The 23,017-nt window shown below is 44.5% G+C and overlaps 1 protein-coding gene across 4 annotated transcripts in view; it reads right to left on the bottom strand.

The window, feature by feature from the left end:
* The window catches only part of bicd2a (BICD cargo adaptor 2a), a 45,469-nt gene extending 26,335 nt beyond the window's left edge, over positions 1-19,134 (bottom strand). For all 4 annotated transcript variants that reach the window (XM_085782655.1, XM_085782656.1, XM_085782657.1 and 1 more), the window contains exons 1-2: positions 18,542-19,134; positions 1,049-1,261 (exon numbers count right to left, since the gene is read on the bottom strand). In XM_085782655.1, coding sequence (XP_085638781.1) covers positions 1,049-1,261; positions 18,542-18,793 — 465 coding nt within the window. In that variant the 5' untranslated portion in view covers positions 18,794-19,134. The remainder of the gene's footprint in view (positions 1-1,048; positions 1,262-18,541) is intronic.
* Positions 19,135-23,017: the final 3,883 nt, after the last annotated feature.

Below are 23,017 nucleotides of genomic sequence, written 5' to 3'. Positions count from 1 at the left end.
AGACAATAAAGCTTTGCGTTATGATAGTTAGTTGGGGAAGCTGGAGAGAGTGGAATATTAATGTGCTTGCTGGAATGCGTGAGGGTGTGGGTATGCTGGGATTTAGGGGAGTGGCAGGCAGGCGAAGGGCTCGTCTGGGGTGGAGGTTGTCTTGTCGCTCACGTTGACAGTTTAAGCACACGGAAGTTCACAAACTTAATAACATTAATCAATCATGCATGTGGGATTATGTTTGTCCGTTATAAAACAACAAATTACTCATGCTGTCAGTTGTGTTCCCCAATCTGTGGTTCTGACTTCGCCCTGCATCACAATAAGGGTGGAGTCCTTCACGGTAGGCCTGAAGGTAAGGTGTTGCTTGCTTCAATCAGCCGTTATTATATTATAGTCTTGTCTTAGCATGTCAAAAACACAAAGATGTAGACTTTGCAATCACACCCAAAATCAGACAGGCTGGCACAGCAATATTAAATGTATCGAAGACGAATGAATGTAGGATTAAATACTGAATGCGGTGCGGCCCAGTTTCAACTCAATTTGTTTTAATTGTATAGCATCAAATCATAATCTCAAGGTACTTTGCAGGGTAAGGGGTCAAGACCTTCTTTTATTATTGAGAGAAACTCAACAGTTCCCAAAAAACCCGGTGACATGGGGAAGGAGAAACTGCTGAGCTGACCGCACAGGGCTTGAGATTGATCATCCATGAATATCTATTATGTTTTCTGCAGCTTCAGACGGATAGAAAAACCCAACAGATGATAGCATCAACAAACACAGCCCTTGTTCTCGATAGCTGCAGGCGGATAAGTGCAGACACCATCCTCCGCTTCAACTCCCGACCTGAGCTTGTTCTCAAAGTGCTGACGTTAGACACGTCTTCTGATGAAAAGAAATATTCAATTGAAAATGAAGTGCTTTTTCTGAGCATCCTGTGATACAGCTGCAGCTGACCGGACTTAAAAAGAGTCAATTTTAACACCTGCTGCAGCTCGGGAGCAAAATAATGTGTTTGATATGTTTCTGACTGGGTTTTTGGCTCTCTTACCTCTCTCATCTCCTGGGAGATGGTGTTCAGGCGTTCGTTCTCAGACTGGGTGTTGGTGAGGATGTTGCGTGTCTGGCGCAGTTCGGTCTGCAGCTCCAGGACCCTCTGTTCGTAGTAGGCCTCCTTGCACGCCGACTCCTGGATAAGGGACTCCTCGCGGCTCTCCCCATCTGCTGCCACCTTCCTGTGGTTGGAGTAGGCTTGTCCGAAGGCCTGGAGAAAAAAAGTAAAGGAGAATTTTGTGGTCATTGCATTGTTACTAGGCCACACAAGAGATTTGACGTTGTTAAAAGTGACACTGATCCTCTCTACTGAGGTTCAGTTGGGGACAGGGGCACAAAAAAAACTCCTAAAATACTGTCTTTGCCTGGAGAGATAATCAGTCAGGCTCCATCTGGGCTGCATCACCCCGTCTTCCCCCATGCCCCCCCCCCATCACCATCTCCCCCTCCCCTCCTGAGCCGCAGGATGTTGGCCTCCCTGCACGTGCTCTGCAGTGACTCCACAGATGGGAAAACCAAACAGGAAAAGTAGAGCAAACGGACTAGTGTCCGGGTGATCACCAGAAGCCTGTATATTCTAATGCTCTTAATACCTCAGGAGATCATAGCAGAGCAAAGGAAGGTCAGCAGATATTATTTGATGTTTACAGACAGAGGCAGAGGGGGAAGAAGTTGGTGAGGAATAAATAATTATGGATGACACATCATGGGTTGCAGCCTCTTCCTTCAGTGGGGAACATTCTGCTGAAAGGCTGATTTAGTGTGACTGTGCAAACTGAAATACCATTTGACTATATTTAGTGCTGCTTTAATTTGACCTTAATTTGTTAATGGTCTGCAAGGCAGCAACAAAAAATATGGACACACAGAGGGAGAGACAGTGGGAGAGAGAGATGGAGAGAGGGAGAGCATCACTGCAGTAGAATCTAGGTTATACAACTCTCTCTCTAAATAACCATCCCAATGATTGCAGAGTTCATTTCCAAACCTGGAACCACCCGTGATCCAATGGAAATTCTGATTCTCATCTCACCTCCCAGCTCGAGTGCAGCCTGTAATCTGAAATCACCTGAGGCACTAAATCTGACCTTGTTTGCATCTGCCCCACGCTCTCTCTCCCCCTTACATCTGCACGTGACCGGGCTGGGGCTGCTGCTGCAGGATTTTCTCTCTTTCCCTGCATATCGTATTAATCCCAGTAATTCCTTTAGAGAAAGGAAAATCTGGAAATTTGTATCAGTCAAACTGACCTACTTGCAGGATGAAAACGTGAATGCGTAAAAGTAGTTTAATGGGTTACAGAAGCGCGTGACATCATGTCTCGTGCATGATGGTGGGAGGTTATATCTCACATTCCAGGAAAGATGACGCTCAAGATGGCAAAGAGGAGCAGTTTAACTCTCTCAGGCTAAATATAATTCATTTAGAAAGAAAGAAAGAAAGAAAGAAAGAAAGAAAGAAAGAAAGAAAGAAAGAAAGAAAGAAAGAAAGATCTTTTTATGGGTAAAATTTTTCGTGAGCAGCCACATAATGCACAAGCCTACTGGGCAAATGTAATAAAAGGAAGTCACAACACTTTTTCAGATAACAGATAAACTGTTAAGAGCCAACATTAATAATAAACTAAATAGTAGATCAGTGTGAAATTAGTTTATTAATCCAGAGATAGAAAATCAACTGTTTGGATGATTTATCAAAAATGTATACTATTTGTTTCAGCTACTCAGATGACATGATTTGATCTATGTGACAGTGAAGTAATTATTGTTTTGGACTGACGGTCTAACCATTGGGAAGGGCATAAGTTATTTTACAACCAAGGTTGACAGCCAACATGTCAATAAACAACCACTGTCAGTAACTTAAGATAAGAGTGTTGGTTGAATAACACTTCCCGACACCTTCCTCCCTAGCTCCTTTCAAAAACCCACGCCACAAGAGTCCGCATTTGATTAGAAAGTCATTACAGTACAAGGGGCAGGATTAACCCAATCAGAAATCAGGGGGAATCCCATCATTATAATCTAGTTGGAGCACAGTGGATATCGAAGGGACTCCAATCAATCCAATCTAAGAGTCCCATCCTTCAAACATGGAAGTGAGAGACCATGTCCAAAACCCACTGACCCAGGGTCTTTAATCTCAGCTCCCCAGGCGTGGGTTTAGGCTACTTTTAGGGGAGGGTAAATTGGGGACGCACGCGACCAAGCCTCTAATCTCACAGTGAGCTGCCCACCCAATTTATAATTCATCTTTAGCTCGCCATATGTTGCAGTTTTTTTTTTTTACATTGGACATGTGAGCATGGATTATTAATCTCTTGTAAAGCTAATCAAAGGCAGGTCTTTGGTCATTAGCACGGCGTCTAGGTCTAGACCGGATTTCCTCACAGATCGTGTACATTATGAAGCTACATACAGAAAAGTCAATAATGTAAGAGATTTATCGCTCTGCAGACCGTGAGTTCTGATTCCAGATGAGTGCATACATTGTGGGCGGAGGTTCGGCACCCCTGCTGGGCTGGGCTTTATAATCTGGGCTGCCATATGAAGAGGATCAGAGCACAATGACTCTGATCAAAAGCATCATGTGAGTCAGGAGTTGATCAAATGAGACAAGGCACCTCATCACAACTATTTCACCACTTCCCCAAACATTGCTCAAACCGTAAGCGAGGATCTAGTCATATGATTAACACATGGGAACCTTTAAAGTATAAATAAAGGCGTCTGCGTGGGTGCAAACATGCCAACTAATTTAGGGAAGGAGCACGTTGCTATGACTGCGTTTTAGAATAGAGCCTGTAGAAACGCTGGTTTCTCTGGTAATGAGGCTTATTATACACAAACTAAACTCAGCTATCTGAAAAACAAATGTTGCTATACAACACTGAGTTCTTTGACAGGACGGACTTAGATTCAACACAGGCTGCTTCTGTGTTTGTGTTCAAAGCAAGTTTGGACATGGTTTAATCATTGTGTTGTCCTCTAATCTGACCAGAGACACAGCCTTCAAAAGGTCCCAAAGTCCACTGATTAGACGGTGGGACAAATGAGGACACAACGGTCAACCACTTCTCTTATGCTACATGATCCCTGTTCTGAAATGCTAAACACTGGATTGTGAAGGTTAAAGCCCCCCCACCTCTGCTCATGGTCAACACCTATAGGAAATACAAGCAGAGAGGAGATACAGGTCACAGAGTGCACTCTGGTTTCCCCAGCTCAGGATCCTCCTGCGCATGTTCCTCTAATCCAGTGAGTCAAGAGCACGAGGGAGATGGGCTTTGGGCTCGCTGACAGGTAACAAACAGATCAATGATGCTGGTCTCAGAGGCTCCGTGGAGCCGGTGGAGGCCGAATCTAAATTTATATTTTCAGTTCCTGTTCCACCGGTGGAGAGCCGTGTTGGTGTGGCGTGAAGCGAGAACAGAGAGCGGGATGTGAGATGTCTCAAGAGATATGATTACTGTGGATCCCCCTAGAGTGAAGGATAAAGCCGATAGGTACACTCAAATTAACACACACACACATACACACATACACAAACTGTACACAGGGCTGGATTTAAGAGGCAAGCAGCATTTGAATCAATACTAGTGAGTCCCTTTGAAAAGCCCTGCCTTAGGAGGAAAACCCAGTTAGAACAGTCTTTGGATGTGAAGTCTGATTCAGTTATCTCTGCTCATTGTTAGAGTTTCTATTTAACCCCCTGTGGTCTCATTGCCCAGCTCTACTGGAAAAGTAAAGCTTGCTGCAGAAAGACGAGGAGTAGGAGGAGGAGGAGGAGCAGAGAGAAACTTCTTTGTGGCTGCACAAGCCAGATCAAAAAGAAACTCACTTTTCCCTAATGAAATCATGTGTGGATGGGATAGTGAAGATTTGCTTTAATGGTAAGTCTCAGGGAGCCACAGACTGTAATCTGTAATGGGCTGATTGACATCCACAAATTATACTACAATGAAACAAAAAGATGTGTACTGATAAAAACCTGGAGACAAGGATTGACAATTTGAGGAAGGGCAAACTGTGGAGAGTGTAACTCTGGAGAAAATAACACTAGAAAAAAACTAGGCCAACAAAGTGACATTTGAATCTGACAGGACAGAATGATTTAAAAAAAAAAGGATGCTGAGATGCCATCCCTTATCTAAACACTGATTTCGAGGCACACTGCTGACATGATAATCTCACTAGATGATGCCAGACAGGGCACAACAGGACATGTCCTCTGTGAGACACCAGATGACACACACCCTGCAGATGCAGAAATGTGATATGAGATTTGGTCTCACACGTCCTCGCCAAACACAGCGTGGGCAGATTCTGAGCCGAGAAGTTTGAGTCTCTTCGGCAGCATTCTTCTGCTATGACAAAGACAGCTTGTGATGAGAGCTGCTGAACAATAAAACACTATGTCGTTTAGCTTACATCGATTTTAATTACTCATTCAGTTGGTCCGGAGTGAAGGGCTTGACCCTGGATGCCAAAGCGGTGTTTCAGCAACACTGAAAGCTGGTCAGTGATATCAGAGTTGTCACTGTAGGCGACTGCGTAGGAAGAGAGGTGGAGCAGGGAGAAGAGAAAAGAAAAAAAAAACCCACTGGATTGTTTCTCTGCCTCGTGAACCGCAGCTCACGTGCAGTCACAGTTTGTGATGATAAACAGAGACATGCTGTCTTTCTGCCCGTTTCCGTCTCTCTCTCTCAATCTCTCTCAATCTCCATTCACAGGCCACTGCGCAGCCAGCGAGGCTGCAGGGACAGATAGCTCCGAGGTGTGTGTTGACTCTATATTTAGCTGTCCACTATCAACTGTTCATAATAGAAATCTCTAGAGCTATGAGGTTAAAAGGCATCTGGTGAACCTGTGGCTTTCTATGTCACACATCCATGTGCGACCTAGCACTGCAGACTGACCCACTAATCTTCACTGAGCAGCCTCACTACACTACCTACTTTATTTATTTCTTTGAGACCTAATAGCTCACTGTGTTATTTCTGCTTTAACGGGCTGTATAACATAACCTGGCTCTGTGAGGAATGCTGCCCATCTCACGTGGCGGTATAGCTTGTTTTAGTTAACTGAGCGCTGTTATTATTGCACACAGATATAAGAAAAACCGTCATATTTAACAGTTAGAGGAATGCAAATGTGTGTGTGTTATATGTGCTAGACAGAAGGAGAAAGAAGGAGAGAGGGTGAAAAAAAAGAAGTGCGAATGGGAAGGATGGGATATTAGCTGCTGCCTGGCACAGAGCCACATTGATTCACTGCATAGCACAGAGAGCTGCTGGGTTATTATTCACACACAGGCCTGGACAATTTCACAGACTCAACACACGCACACACACATATACATGCCATTTCCAATTTTCCCGTTGTGCCCTGCAGTCAGCCGTACTGCAGCACCTGGCACTCTAAAGCCATGTCGAGGCTTGCTCTCCCTTCAGAGATAAAGGAGCTGGAGGTGGAGCCTTGTAGGGGTGCAGTGCAGGCACCTCGTGTTTTCAACACACACAGAGAAGATGCACTACATGCCAAAGGCAAAAAAAAACACTCCACATAGAATTTACAGTAAGAAAACAAAGGTTAAAGAAACATAACCCACATGTGAGATTACGAGACGTGTATTTCCTTGAAATGAAATTATTTAGCCTCAAGTAAGTTATATTTTTCAACATGAGACTTAAATATAAAGGGTGTGGAGCTACCTAGACACAACCACAGAGCTGTGCCAGACTGTGGATCTCCTGAGTTGCAGTTGCAGGACAAGAGAGATGGAGAGAGACGGAGCCATTGGGAAAAAGAAAAAGAAACATGCAATTAAATCACACATACATCACACAGGTCTCTGCACATGAGCGATGCACTAATCAGACTCATGAGGGCCTTTACATGCCTTGGTGAAGAAGTCCTCCTCAACCATCAAAAAATATCAGAGTAGCTTAATTGGACTGTAGGAGCTCAGTGATACTAAATCTCTACATAAATTCTCCCTGCTTACATCAGGCTGTAATGATGAAGCGTTAGTTCATCCTTTCATCAGGCCTGTCTGGGGAAAACTACATGTGTCATATTTTATTCCAGCTTCACACACACATAGGCCTCCAATCTGAAGCCTGCATTTGAGATTCTGTGTGAAGTTTGTCTTTGGTCAGATGAAACCTCGTGTTCAAACATGCTGCTAATCTATATTCATTACGCGTTTACAAAGGCAGGAGACGTTATGGACTGTATAGAAGGTGAAACACCTGCAAAAGGAGGACAAACCGCCGTCCTCTGTCCATTACAGTGTCTGAGTCGGCCTGAAGGCTCCACACTGTTCGTGTTCATAGACTGGCTCCTGTGTTATTACAGGGTAGAAACAGTCATTATGCCCCTGGCAGTGAACTAAGGAAGCACGGATCTGAGCACAGTTTATTTAGCCTTCAGTGTAGATGTAATACAATGATGGAGGCAGCTTTTCCATGATACTGAATAGGCAGGGAAATGAGTTAAGCTCATTTTAATGCCATTCGTGAGTGAGATACAAGGTGAGCTTAAAAACAAACTACGTTCCACGATCAACATTTACAGAAAGATTTCCGTGGGGTTAAGTATTTCCTGAGCAGGTTTATATTGACTTGGGTTACTGTTTTTGTTACTCTCTCCCATGTCACAATGAAAAACAGCCTCCCCGGTCTCGTGCAACATGAGATATGAACAACAAGGCTTTTAAAATCTCCTCTTGTCGTCAGTATTCAATCTTAGCGGTAAATTAATCACGAGGAGGGATCCGTTTTCTCCTGGCTGGTTATCGGGTCTATTGTTCAGCTGCTGAATGTCCTACAGAATGAAAGGAGAAAAAAAAAAAAGCCGGCATCTCCAGGGAGAGCAGAGATTCAATAGGCCTGATGTATTGCACCATATCGGCGTCTTAGATGGAGTCTGGGCTCTTTATCATCGTTCATATCATGGCACTGGCCCGTGCCAGCTCCAGTTTTGGGCCATTCACAACCTCAGTCATTTGCAATGCAAAGTCAGCCTTATCGGTGCCTGGCCTGGCCTGGCCTGCAGTCAGCCTGTCGGTTCTCCCCTTCCCTGCCTGACACCCTGGGTCCCACTCGCCTGCACCCCAGGGGAACAGCCGTCGTTATGGTTGCTATGCCAATTACAGTGACAGAGCGAGCGGGGAGGCGGTCACTCGGTAAAGGCAGGGTGTGGGGGGGTGACACTGACACAGATGGCTGTTGCAGAGCTCAGCCCGCTCTCATCCCTCCTTCTCTGGCAACTACAGTCCTCGCCCGTGTCCCATCCCATCCCTTCTCCCGATCTGAGATGTGTTTGCACAAAGAGCATGCTGGTCTGACGTTGCTTTGAAGTTGTTTTTTTTTATTTTTATCCCTTTGCTACCTGGCCAAGCCTGCGAGGCAATAAACAAGCAGTCCCTGTGTGGTGCATGTTAAAGCATATCTCCCAAAAGACACCGTGCTCCACTCCACGTACTAGAACCCTTTACTTGTGACTTCTACTGTTGAACAACCTCTTGTTTTTGAAATAAATGACAGAGGAGGGGAGCAGCTGGAGACCACAGCTGGGGCCAGGCACACACATAAACACATAATCATGAACTCAAACACACACACACGTGATTACATTCTCTTCGAAAGTCCAAGGTCAGGTCTGCAGGAAGACGGGGGAAGTGAATACAATGAAATCTGTTTGTGTATTTGTTCTTGGGTTAGAGGAGAGAGGTTTTTTTTGTTTTTTTAATTCTGTATATTACACCCTATAATGCATTTTCTACCTTATGGCCCCATGCAGCCCCATCCATTAGTGCCCAGACATGTCTAATCAATCAGGGTGAGGAATTGACAGGGGTGGGGGGACGGCCTGCAGAAACTTGATTTGCCTTCTTTCTGAGGTTTTTTCCAGTCTAACCACACTGTGTTGCCACTTGAAGTCAACCATTCATCATCCCTGATCTACTCTGTCAATTTTCCACCACTTAAGTCATGAACGAGGCTAAAGGTAGCCTATCTCCCAATCTCTTCCACGTGTCGTCCCTACTGGAACCCCCCTCTCCCTATCTCTGCGCTGGCCCTCCCAGCAGAGGACGGTCTCTTGGGCAGGTCCTGCCTTCGCTCCCGGCCAGACGGAGAGTAATGACCTCTCTTTCCCATCTGCAGTAATTAAACCCTGCATGTGACCGTAGTGGGGTTAACTCTCGGGTCAGGGAGGCAAACCTTCCATATGAGACAGTGTCAGTTTGTAAAGAATGAGGTGGAGGCTCAGTCGCCCCACTACTACTGGTTCATAATGGATCATACAGTAGGCTACCCAACAGTATCTGAATACAGCACAACAAATATTGTCTTGTGGTTTGCATTAACAATGAGTTCTTTCATTCGTTGCTACAATACCTCAATCTCTCTCCACCAACAACATCATATTCAAGGAACAATACTGGAGGAAGATGAAAGATAAGCCAAAACACAATGACCTGTGGAGTGAACGCTGCACACACGATGCGGAAAAAAGCCAACTGCTCTTTGATGAGATACATATTTATTAAGCTATGTTACATAGCTACAAGCTGGTTGTTGTGTTTTTTTTTTATTCAGCTCTTTAAACTCATTAAGCCAGCTGATAGAGGAACCCCTGTTCTCCTCCCATCTTAAAGAGAGCACACTGGTTCCCACAGGAAAGCCTTGCATTGCCCACTGCCCCTCCCATAAAAAAAAAAAAAAAAAAAAACCTCTCTCCTTTTCTGTGTCTGCTACTATCCCTGTTTCTCCATGGGACCCCGGAGAGACTGGCACACATCCAATTAAAACCCCTCCTCTTCTTGCTCTCTCCCTGAGCCCAAACTCTGATGTTGTTATTGCTGTTGAGCCAGCCCCCTGCCTGACTATACAACTCCTGCCTTCTTATCTCCCCTTTTCTATTCCCATTTCCTCCCTCCCTCTCTCCCTCTCCCTCTCTCTCTCCCCTGCCTGAGGGTTTCAAAGCGTGCACCCCGTGTGACTTGGGTCCACTGCGACAGGGGGACCCAGGCCCACTAGCCTATTTACAAAAGGAGCCTGGGGAACGAGGAGGAGGGCGAGGCGGGTGATGGTGATGGTGGCTGGGCTGGGTGTGGTGGAGAGAAGAATATAGACATGCTGCTGTTCTGTGATTGCACTGTGGTGTTGAAGGACCCCCGGGGTGAAGGGGCAACCCTTTGAAATTGGGTTTGCTAAATGTCTGAATAGATGGCCTATTAAAACGAGGAGATGCTTTTCAAAATTTGCCCTCCGGTTTAATTAATTTATGTGAGATGGGGAGGCTCTCCTCTGCCAGCCGGAGGGGGGGTGGGGGGGGGGGGGTAATTGAGATGAGTGGACTATGTAGATCTTCAGGGGAACCAGAGATGGGTGTGTCGTGTAAAAAGAGAACACTGTGCGTCTACCATCTCGACCCCGATCTCTCTTCATCTGCTGCACAGAGCTGGAAAATGCCCTGGTACTACGAACCACAGAGAAGAAACCGCACAACAGCAGTGGGAGGATATGGGTGGGGCACGCTGCTCAGATATGCGTCTGTGTGTGTGTGTGTGTGTGTGTGTGTGTGTGTGTGTGTATTAAGGGGTGGGGTAGGGGCTGGGGTTTGGGGGGGGCACCATCTGTCCGCCACCACAAGTTTATTCCTGCTTGTCAAATATGCTAATATATTTCACCCCCATTAGGGATATTCACCACAACTTAAGATGCTTTCAAAATACCCCTGAGGGCAAAACTTAAAATAGCCCACATGTAAAAAGCTTGGAAAGCAAAAAAACATCCTATACTACTATGTGCTGTGTGTGTGTGAGCCACATGCAAATCTATCTTATCAAATTTCATCAAATGTTTTCAATGAATATTGTATTAAATGTTTGCAAAATCCACAGATGAACCAAGCTCATTTTATTTAGATCGTCACAATTCAAATAATCACACACACGGACATAAACTGTCAGTTTTGTGGCAGAAAATAAAACAGCTGGTGACTCTATAGGGTTATAGTGAATGTCAGTTGCCGCCTCTATTGCTGTGGTAATGTCCAGAAGCTTGTGAAAGGAAATGCAGGATAATGAGTGTTGATGTTAACAAAGCAGGAAAGGCAAGGAAAAAAAACAAAAAAAAAACCCCAACATGTTCATTGTTGAGAGGTATTCCTTGTCTGTTGTTCAACACAGATGACAGTGGCAACCTGGACGATGAACCCTCATGCGGTCATTTCCTCTGATCCCCTAAAAGATATCCGGTTTGATATACAGAGCTATACTTCATATGCTTCCACATCCGCTAAAAAGCCAGACTCCTCACAAGTAAACAGGATGCAGATCAGGGGGCATGAGGGGGAAGGGGGGGATGACTCCTGACTGACTTCAATAGACGGAAGAGGGAAGATCTGGTTGCTTGTTGCTTAGACACTGCGGGAGACCCCATATGGTTACCCAGAGCTAAGATTTATATCAAAAAACACAAAGCCTTACCTACGGGTAATAGAGACACATTTCATGTCATTCTGCACCCATCATGTTGGTTTGATTCTGAGGCAGATAAGATAAAAGGGTTTTTGTGGATAACATGATACAGCCCACAGACTTTGTCTAAAGACTATATCAAAGGGATGAAGCAGTCAAGGTTCAGAACAAATGCAGACTTGAGCTTATACTCTACCCACATGCTGGGCTGATTCATCTGTTTATGTAAGACACCAGAGTCTGAGTACAAATAAATATGTCCCGATTTGACCTGGTAAAGATAGTTTTAAAAGTAGACCTACAGTGGACTGGAGCATACGTATCAACAAATGAAGTACCGGTATCTACCTCGCATATGATGTAACTTGAGCACAAAAAGCATGTGCGGCGTTACGATAGAGCAAACTTACCTAACACAGCCTAGGGTATTGTGTTTTTTATGTATTTTTTCAAATACAAAATATTCATATGAAAAATCCAAAAACAAATCATTCTGATCAATTTAATCCAAAAATAAGATATTAAACAGATCTAAAAATGTCCTATTCGTGTTGATTTAAGTAAAATAATGGGTTCGTTTTGGTTTAATCAGCTGGCGAAAGTGAAATATGCAAAAGCGAGAGACACAATGACACTACACAGGACAACTGGACATGTAGTGGAGTATAGGGATAAGTAGCCATTGTGTTTCTTGCGCACACAATGGCTACTCACGTGAGTGCACACAGGCTTCTTTGTTGATGGATTTATAATAGTTTATCGTCGTTATGCAGTGTAGGTGAATGGAAACTGGAGAGTGGCCTATTGCCTGAGTGAACCATGTTGTATTGTCAGAGGCATACAGTCATTACTATGACCTCATCCCCTGCTTTTAGCCTGGACTCCCGCCTGATCCGGCCCCTAGTCTTCAGTAATTGGATTACACTGCCAGAATCATGACCCTGCTGGGCTGCCATACCGCTTCTCCACAAGCACTTTTGACTTCTGTCAATCTTTGAAAAAACTTTGTATATAAGATTCAGATTCAGATTCAGCTTTATGTGTCCTTTGCAGGAAACTTGTTTTCACCAACCCGTACAAAACATCCTCAAGATGCAACATACAGTATACACATACCCTACATTAACACATCATCACCCACATATAACAATAGACAAAACACACATTTAGCGACTCAATGATCTGTTCAGCTGTTATAGCAGAGGGGACAAAGCTCCTGCTGAATTTGACCTATAACGGCGACCAGATAGGAGCAGCACAAAGTATAAGGTTTTTAAAAATGCATAATAGCTGTAAATGCTGGCTTTACAATATCAAGTACAGGAAATTCTTGAAATGTTCCACTTCATTGCTGTTTAACTATGTTTGTCTTCAGTTTCATGGACACACTTTATTTGGATTACATCACTTATATCACTCAATATCTTCATCCATATTTACTGTAGCCGAAGGGCAGAGTCTCTGAGTGTGACCTGATGACGCACACAAAATGATATAATAACAGGACTAACAAAATGCTCTATTCTTCTCCCAGTAAACAACAACAACCTTTGACAGGCAGCTTGATTACGAGATCTCAGTCATGTCTGTAACACCAATAAACTCCTACATACCATGAGTGCTGTATGTGTTCCTTCTGCACCACCCACTCCTTATGCATGACTTAAAACACACAAACCACACCAACACTTCACTCTACAAACATAACACCCAAAAACATTTTGACCAGGCCAAACAATTCTCTAACTGAGACCTGGAGCGCACACAAACACAGCCACCCACTTATGCTCCACGGTAAATACGGCCTCTACTTGAACCGTGCTTGGGTGCCGATGGTATTTTGTTTATCGTCAGAGTTGCGGACAAAAGCTCTTAAAAACATTACAGATTAGCAGTGAGCCACTACACCTAAAAGTAGGCGGAATGAGTCTTTCATTACTTTGCAATACCATATGGCCGTCCTTCTGTGACATGGAGGGCTACATTAGACTCAGTGAGTGGATCTTGTTGGATAGACCGGCCTGTCTGGATGCTTTAGGACAAATCTTTGCAAAATGATTGTGTAAGGGGACATTGGCAATCATTTGCACGTCCATATTGAGGCTCAGATTTATATAGGAGATCGGCCGGCCTGACAGCTTTTCAGAGCAGACTGTTCGGCTTGGCAGATGCTGGAGTAGGCTACTGGGCCAGGTGAGAGGGAGCAGGGCATTTTCCCAAGAGCACCTGACAGCCTCTGTGCAGCATTACCCCAAAACGCACCTACCTGTCCCTGGCTGTGGAGGCTGGTGAGCACGGCTGGACCTGGCAGACTCCCAGACCTCTGTAAGCCCTGTGCATAGTGGCCGGGATTCATCCTCTTAGGCCCAGAGGGTAAGGGATTTGGGACTTTATTTAGTGCCATTTAGAAAAGATTACCCTTTAACTGCAGTCTTGTCGTCCGGCAAAAAACATTACCGACAAAAACGGCTGATCAGGATACCCCAAACAATGCTGAGTGGTTTAGCGGATGCTAAGTAACAAGTACAGGCAAAAACACAAGTGAACACAGACAATGGCTGAGTGCAGTGTCTTGAATGATAATGATAAGAGGACTTGGAGTTTTTGTGATAAGCCAGAAGAATGGCTGAAGTAAGGAAAAAGACGGATTATGAGAGTCAGAGAGAGGTGGCGAGCTGTTGATGAAATGTTTCCAAGTGTGGCGATCCAAATATTAGAGCCTGACTTTATTTATGACTCCTCATACAAGCGACCAGATGGGTTTTGTGTCTCCTTCTACTTTCAACTGACGTCCAATCAGCATCCAACCCATTTAACACCACAGAAAGGGCTTAGAGTCACACTAAATATCTTTGTTTAAGGACATTGGGATATATCCTTTAGTGATCTGCCATTTCAAAAGGGACAAAAGTGACCAATCCTTTCAAATGTAACCACAATGGAACGCCTCTCTCACTATTCTCCTTTGTCATACACTGTGTTCTGCTGGCGTTTAACCCTCTCTTCATCTGTGACACCCAAGACCTGTTAACCCCAGTGGACTCAAACGCACAAAGGGCCAATACAGGAGTACAGAGGGCGCAGGTTTTACTGAGCTTAACAATATTTAGGGTTCTGATTGTCTGGTTGAATTCCACAACACACAACGCAGTACACAGCTGCGGCCACATTGATAGGACGGTTCCAGGGTCTGTGGGTGACTGAATGACTGCAGCGTGGCCTCCGACAATCAATCGCAATGTCACAAGGACCCTTAGAGCTCAAGGGCCTTTGTTTAAGTGCCACTGTCCAAATATCTGTTGAATAAAGGTTCATTGTTTGAAAAAAAAGGACACTGAGGTACGTAATAGGTCTGTTGTCTTTGGATTGAGGATCATGTCTCTGTGGCGACCGTGTTCAAATGCAAGAAAGGCAGCAGAGCAGAGACACCAAAACGTCACCAGGTCTCACACGTCCCTCACAACTGCATTAAAGCGTTGGAGGTGTGGCGCGTGATGTCATCTGTGAGTGGCTTAACTTAAGAATATCAACAACAGCTGAGGGAACACCACCTCACGCTCTTACACCGCTTCAGTGCCATATAATGTCATTAGCTACTTTTACCTTGTGCCTGAAACTGTGCTCTGCTGCCTGTGTGAGAACTGGCTATAAGTCCTTAATGGTATATGGAATAGCAAGCAGGCATGCAAAAGTGCTGCTATCTGAGCACTGTTTGGAGAATGAGCACTTTCATGCAGAAATCAGCTGTTGACTTTGAGATAAAATGTACCGTGTCAAATAAATTTTTCGAGAAGTTGCATAATTATAATATACAACCTCGTATATTAATGGCAGCAGTGGATAGAGGGCCAAGTGACTCGTATTCACTATAATGTAGCAGCAGATGGATCTCACTGCCAGGTTAGCACAGTGGAGCGATAAGAGGGAGATGATGGATAACATTATGGGGGAATCAACTTAGCAGTTACCGTGGTGACAGATGTCAACATATACAGGAGAAGATAAAAAATATATGCGGGAATAACTTTGTAGCTGGGCGGTCATAAAGTCAAGGAGAAATGGGACTGGCGTTGTCCCAGATGCAGCAGCTGACCAATGATAAGACTGCACATAGACAGGGGGTATTTATTATATGTATTATAAACACATAAGAGAACAGACAGGAACATCCCATGAATATTATATTAACCAATGAATGGTTACTTCCAGCAATTTACCATGTGTGTGTATATTCTGTTAAAGCGCAGCTGTGTGTGTGCATGCTCATAAAGCAGCACCTGCTGAGGGAGCAGCACGGCTCTTCCAATTCAGGCTCGGAGCTGGGAGGTTACTAAGCAACAGCACTGCACAGAATTCCTCCATCTTCCTGCTTCGGGAGTAGTGTGGTGGATGTGGGTGTGTGTGTGTGTATGTTTGACTGTGGAAATCAGTGTCCTGTCCAGTGGGGAGGTTTGCCCTTCTGTCATGATGATTTCTGATCGATTGTCTCCGTCCAAGTTGAGACTAAGGAGAGAGTGGTATCTATACACATAAATCTGCACTGTTTTCTATTGTGTTTAAGTGGAGGGAGATGTTTGTGGAGAGGATCTTGTGTTGAGCTACCCTGTAAATCTCCCAGGCGATCCATCCCAGTCTGTCTGTCTACGTTCACCAAAAGACAAGAGCTCTCCAAACACTGCTGCCAATTGTGTAAACAATAGCCATGTACTTAAGGCAACATGGCATTTTGTAACCGACCGAACAAATAACTGTCTTATGTGCTTTAACAACAGCTGCAGGCAAAGTCACACCGGTCACAGTTTGACCCCCCACCTCCATCCTTTAAAAACATCCCCCCCCAACTATCAGAACAGGGCTGGGACGCTGATTAATGGGACAACTGTCTTGTCATGATATCTTGAATTATACATTTGGATTTTCAAGTGGAAAGCAACCGCTGAGATAAGCTGTCGTTTCAGCCCCTGCTGCGACAGTAGCTTATCTTGTGTTTGCTCTCCCTTACTGACTGCTCTCCTATAGACAATAAAGAGGAAGTGGAGAGGGATGTCAGAAGAATGTGTTTGTATTTCTCTTGTGATAGCATCATTTCTGCCCTTCATACAGAGGCTGGGCAGAGAGAGGGGGGTGGGTAGAAGGATAAAGGACCATAGCTATGGTCGTTCAAATGTCTGATCAGTGATCTACAGCCAGTATAACCCCCCAGCCCCAAGGCAAAAGAGAAAACCTCTACAACAGCAAACAATTGGGTTTATTGCTCGGGCAAAAGATCAGACACAACTCAAGAGTCAACACACCACAAGAGCTTCTTTTTTTTAACAAATATATTTTGAAACCAAAAAAAAAGAAGAAAGAAATCCACAAAAAGTGTCCCAACTTCTTTATATTCACTTTCTGTTACTGTCATGGTGACTCTTTCTAACCATTTCTTCTATTCAGAGTTGTTTTGCTGTCATTCCTCTGTGGCGGAGCTATAGGCCTCCTTGCCAAAGACATGCATGGGAATCTAAGCAGGAGTTGCTGAGACAGCCCTGAGTCCTCCTCCTTTCTGCAATAACAGCCCCATGAGGGACAGAGCGAGAGAGAGAGAGACAGAGGGCCACTGGAAGACAGACAGAGAAAAGAGGGGAAAAGCAGAGAGCTGAAAACCTCTCTCACTGTGTGTGTGTGTCTCTCTCTCCTAAAAGGCACAAAAACCAAAGGGGAGTGATCACTGATGAGCAGATTTTTGGCATGGCAAGAAGGGGTTTACCACCAAGTAAAGCTTTGTCAGCTGTCGGGTTGCCTGGCCTTGTGGAAGGACACAGAAAGAACCCGTATCTGAAAAAGGAGGATGTGAGCAACAACCATGAACAAGCCTGCGTCAGAGGCAGAGCAGGAACCGTGGGCTCCAGAACGTGTCAGAAAGGCCTCAGCTGTTGGCGGCACTTTCTGCCTTGTGTCACTAGTCTGAAGCAATACTTTACACTCTCCATCTAAATCACGGCACCATGACAAACTACCGCTCTGGTTAAGAACGTCTCACAGTGTGATACAGCAGCAGGGAATAAGGCCCGGACACTGTTCGGAAAAAACAGACACATCCTTTATCTCGGCCTCCTTCCCAGCTTGAACTGTCCCTCTCGACATTCTTTCCATTCCCTAAAGGTCGTAACTCGTCTGTTTTCCGCTGTAAGTTGTTCATCCCTCTCTTTTTTTTTCTCTCTCTCTCTCTCTCAGCTGAGCGGGAAGTTTCAAAAATTCAAACCTACTCCCTCCCGCCCCTTTCAGCTAAACTAGTAATTCTTGTTCACAGAGGAGACAGCCAGACAAGCTGAAAATACACATTGAAATGACATGTCATACACATTAAACATAATTGATTTTAAATGTGGGTGTAACATTTCAAGTGAAGAACAAGAACCAGCCAAAAAACTCATGATATCACTGTCACTGAATGGATTAGAGATTTTTTTTTTTTTTAATCTCCCATGCCAAACATGAACCAATAAGCATTGCAGATCGCTGCCAGTAATAATGGCCATATCTGTGGAGTTGGCAGATCTACTCTTGATTACAGAGACATTACAGACTGACTGGGGGTGGAAAGTAACTCACATGGTCTGACTATAGCTGTGAGTCAGGGATAGAGGAATGTCTTGAAGAAGGGGCCATGATGAGTGCTGTATAAATAAATGAAAGGTGGAAGTGGAATGAGGTTGGGGGGGGACACACACCATGCATAAAGAAGGGGTGGGGTGGGATGGGGGAGCAGCAGCCTACAGGGGCAGGGGAGCATCCTCATCTCAGTTTTGACCTTGTAGAATGAGGCAATAGCTGTTTCATGGCTGAACCCTGTCAAATGTCACAGCAAACCCAGTCTCCATCAAGAATAATGATGAAAACATGGCATCTTAAATAACTTAAGGTTGATGGTTTTAGGGTTGATGCGTCTATGGCCTATGAATCCAAGATGATATCATAATTTCTCATGTATATTCTGTGATTTCTCGGTGCTGCTCACCTCCTTCAGCTGGTCGAGCTCCTGCCTCACGCCTTCGTACTCCATCTCCAGGTCGTCGTACTGCTGCTTGAGCTGCTGCTTCTCCTCCAGCACCGCCAGCCCGTACTCCGCCGCCTGGATCTTCTCGTTCGTGGTCTCGGTCAGGTCGCGGGAGAGGCGCTCGATCTCGGTCCGCATCCACTCCGGTCCGGCCTCCCGCAGCCGCATAGCAGCAGCAGCGCCGCCGGGGTATCCCTGCTCTTCCACGGACATGGTGGTGGTGGTGGTGGTGGTCGGTCGGTACCGGCGGAGACGATCAACCAACGACTAAACGCCAGCTGATCTGCGACAAGGGAGGGAGAGGGAGGGATGTTGGGGGGGCGTCTGTCTTCAAGCGGTGTTAACCTTGAAGAAGAAGCTGTTGCTCAGATTCGTCTGTATTTAAATTGCATGATTGTTACGCTTGCGTCTCTCGTAGCCTCTGTTGTTGTTTCTTTGGTCATGAAGATGACTGCAATCGATTATCTCCGACGGGGGGAGCTCGTCGTTGCCTCTTATTAATGCTCCATCGCAGAGGTCCTCCTGCGTTTCCTTCTCCTCTCCCCCGGCTTGTCGGAGCGATAGCGCCGGAGCAGGAGTACCAACTGCCAAGGAAAGACACAGGATATGCAGCTTCTGGTTTCTTCTTTCAAAATAAAACGTTTGTCGACGAAAGTAGGTGTCAGAACAGGCGAAGGAGGGGGTTTCTATTGTCTTATTTACATATCTAAATGTAAATAAGGATTATTTTAAGGATGCATATTTAGAGTGCTAAAATGCGTTGATATTTTCCAAACAAAGCTTAGCTAGTGTCTTTTATTTTGAAAGTCCATACTCACGTTTTCCGGCAGCTTTACGCTGTGGACACCGGCTTGTTTGAAACAGCTGAACGGTCCGTTTACACATACGCAACCAGCTGGGCAAGCTCCTAGAGCGCAGCAGTGCTTGCCGGGAAATGTAGTACTTGTAAGACTGACAAGGCATTGACAACGGTCAAAACACGCGGTGAAAAGAACTCATTTCCCACTAGGCTTTGCGTATTTGCCTATGTGGAGCACGGAAATCACTGCCCGAGCCATAACAGAGCAGGTGACGTCTCGTCCGAGGAAGTTGCCGCTTGAATATCTGCTGCCATCTGTAGGAAAAAAATAATCAATTCATCTTTACAGACAAAGGTATTTATCATGCTCGCTACCTTAGTTGGCCTTAGCAGCATTGTTCACACACTGGGCTGTGGGTGTGTTCTGAAATAGCCTATGAGCTTGGTTGAAAGTAAAAACAAAACAAAAAGTGATGCATTGTAACAGTTTAAACTCCATAATATTGCATACAATTTATTAATTTAGCTCCACTTAGAACAGCTAAAACATTAAAAGCCACACTTAGTTCTAGATTTATTTAGATATCCATTAGCTTAACTCTTTTTTTTTAGCAGTAGCTAGCTAGCTAGCTATTAGCCCACATTAATGCATTAACCATTCAAAAACAGATACAACAGTCATATTTGTATGCACATCTTTTACTCATAATGGAGTCTATCTAGCCTAAATGTTGCACATCATAACCTGATTTTATGTGGTATCACTCCCACAGATATCCTACTTTCCTGACTACACCTTAACCCTAAGCCTAAAAATTAGGCCTTAAAGGGTTAACCCTAAAACCCTCACCCTAAAAATTCCCTCCATATTTTTATAGTTGCAGATGATGACAGTATCTTCATCTTGCAGATTAGTAAATCTTTTGCATCTGCCTGTTTATAACCCACGCATCCTTATCAGAGTGAACCTGAAGTTAGGCTGTGTTGTTGTGATATCTGTGTATTTGATTTGTTTTATACTGTGTGTGTGTGTGTGTGTGTGTGTGTGTGTGTGTGTGTGTGTGTGTGTGTGTGTGTGTGTGTGTGTTTTATGTTGTCTTAAACAGTTTTTCTGCTTCACACTGTTTGGAGTCATATCCCGAATCCCATGGGTAGCGCTTGTCTCTTCACTCCCCTGTGTTTGTCACGGTTCATGTTTCTGTAACATTATAAGACGGCGCACCGCCCCCCGCCCAAGATGAATGAAGAGGCTATTAAAAAAAAAAAAAAGTCCGCTAGTCTCCTTGAAGCGGCTGTTATGTGTCTCTCTCTGGCGGTGTCAGCTGATGTGCACATCTGCAGCAACCCAAACAAATGCACATGTTACTGTTGACTGGCTCTATTCCAGCCACATGATTGGTTCGACGCGGTGGAAATCTCATTATCATTGGTTATTTGTATTGTCTGCCAAAACATGGATGAATGAAACATATCGACCACGTCTCATATTTCTATTGAGGAAAAGTTATTTCACAATTTATAGACACAACACCGACAAGCACTGAGAGCCGCATGTTGCAGTGACGTTATATAGGCTATAAAAAAAAAATCCGCAAATAATAAGCCGACGAAAAGGTGCAACTTGCCACTTAACTTCTTGTCGATGTATTATTTGCGGGGGCTTTCGGGGGATCTGCTGACGGTGGAGGATCTGGGACTGATTCACTGTGGACCACCACCAGTCTGATCAGGTCCATCACAGCACAGCAGCTGCAGCACTGCCCCGCTGTCACATTACTCTCGCGTATCAGCTCAATCTGTTTACATTAAACCGACATCAGGAGAATAATGAGAATTATGATTAAAAATATATTTGTTTCGAATTTTGGCCCCTGGATCATGATTTTTCGCATTCTTGGTTAAAAAAAAAAAATCCTCTAAAAAAAAGACAGTTGGGATGCATAATGTGTCTCATAACAGTATACTGTGCGTCACGCTAGGGGTCGGTGGTGTTTTATTCTAGGGGTCGGTGGCGGCTGTGAGACAGCAGCGGCTCCACGGTGAGGGGGGGGGGGGGGGGCAGCTTCTGCTCACCTGACTCTGTGCAGCTTCTTCATTAAATCCAAACAGTCCGACACAGCGACGCACTGCTCCTTTGACTCTAAAGTCTCTGTAGCTCATCAGCCCGGAACTCGCCGACATGGATCAGAAGCGACGGCGGCGTTTGGCCTCAGTGTCTCGGACTTCCAGAGCAGCTACAGAGCAGCGTTGTGACCTCAACCATGGTTGATGAGAGCAGAAATGTTGTTGTAGGCCTGTGCATATTCTCATTTGTCCAGGTCATAGTATTTCAAAGGAGGTTAAATCGAAAGCAACTGGACTTATACTGAGTCTCCAGACCAGTTAGTTGGACCAGTCCCAGCCTGGTCAGATGCTACATGAACTGATGAAGCCTCTTGGATGAGAGGTGAAACGTCTTCCTAGACAAATAACTAAGTCCAGTTGAACCTCCTTTGAAAAAAAAAAAAAAGTTGTTGGCGGGCTCGTGAATTTTTTTTTTGTGACACGAGTCAAAAAGAGCGTCAAACCGCGTATCTCGCGTTTGGTCGCGCGTCACAACTCGAGCGAAAAAAAAGCGTTCCTCGTGTTTGGTGGGAAGCCCCTTGTGGGTCTTCCCACCAAACACGATGAAATAGACGAAGACGCGAGGGTCCCGTCGCACAAAAAGAATCGCGTGTATTGCGTCGCAAAAAAAAAAAGTCGCGTATACCGCGTCTCGCGCCTAATCGCGTCTCGCGCCTAATCGCGTTTTTGCGTTACGGCCTTTTACACCGCGGACGTAACGAATAAACGGTGACGGTGTGAACGAACAACATAGAACAGGACCAGACGTGGCGTTGTTTCCTCTTTTCACCGACAGCTCCACTCTCCCTTACTTACACTAACTACTGTTATTGTTGAGGCCAGAGAATTGTGGGATTTGTAGTTTTTGACCAATCGCAGGTTGTGCTCTTTCTTTTTGTGATTTTCCTGGTTCACACATGTATTTTTTTTTAGGGGCAAATGCGAGTGAAATGCTCGTCCATGGTGGGCATAAGAAAATTTAAGACCTGTCTAAAATTATTTAAGACTTGAACACAATAATTCAACAAATTTAAGACATTTTAAGGCCTAAAATTTAGATTTTCAAATTTTAGACTTTTTAAGACCCCGTGGATACCCTGTTATTTCATATAAAAGTTTAAGTGCATGCATATTTTATGATGCTGTGTATTTCAGGTGTAGGTTAATATACACACACCTCAGGAGGCCTGTTGACTGGTTAAAACAAGGTAATCAGTAGATGGGAATTAACTTCAGATTTAGTCACGGATCACCTTCAAACTCTCCTTGTCATGATATTTGAATTAATTATACATCAACACCAGCATATATAGGATTAACACAACATACAAATGAATAAAATGATCTAAAAGTATACATTTGTTTATTATTAATTGGATTATTCAACAAAATGTTAAAATTATAAAACCATCCTTCAACTTAAAGCCCGAGGCGACGTCTTTAAACAGTTTATTTTGCTCATCAAATGAAGAGAAATTGACTCTGGAGCCTGAAGTCTGTGATTATTGATTAGGATTTTCAATCAATCACTTTTT

The sequence above is a fragment of the Trachurus japonicus genome, chromosome 7 (genome assembly GCF_045865225.1).
Source record: "Trachurus japonicus isolate A0001 chromosome 7, Traja_1.0".
Classification (NCBI taxonomy): domain Eukaryota; kingdom Metazoa; phylum Chordata; class Actinopteri; order Carangiformes; family Carangidae; genus Trachurus; species Trachurus japonicus.
Note: the sequence above shows the minus strand (reverse complement) of the source record. Positions and strands in the feature narration are given on the sequence as shown.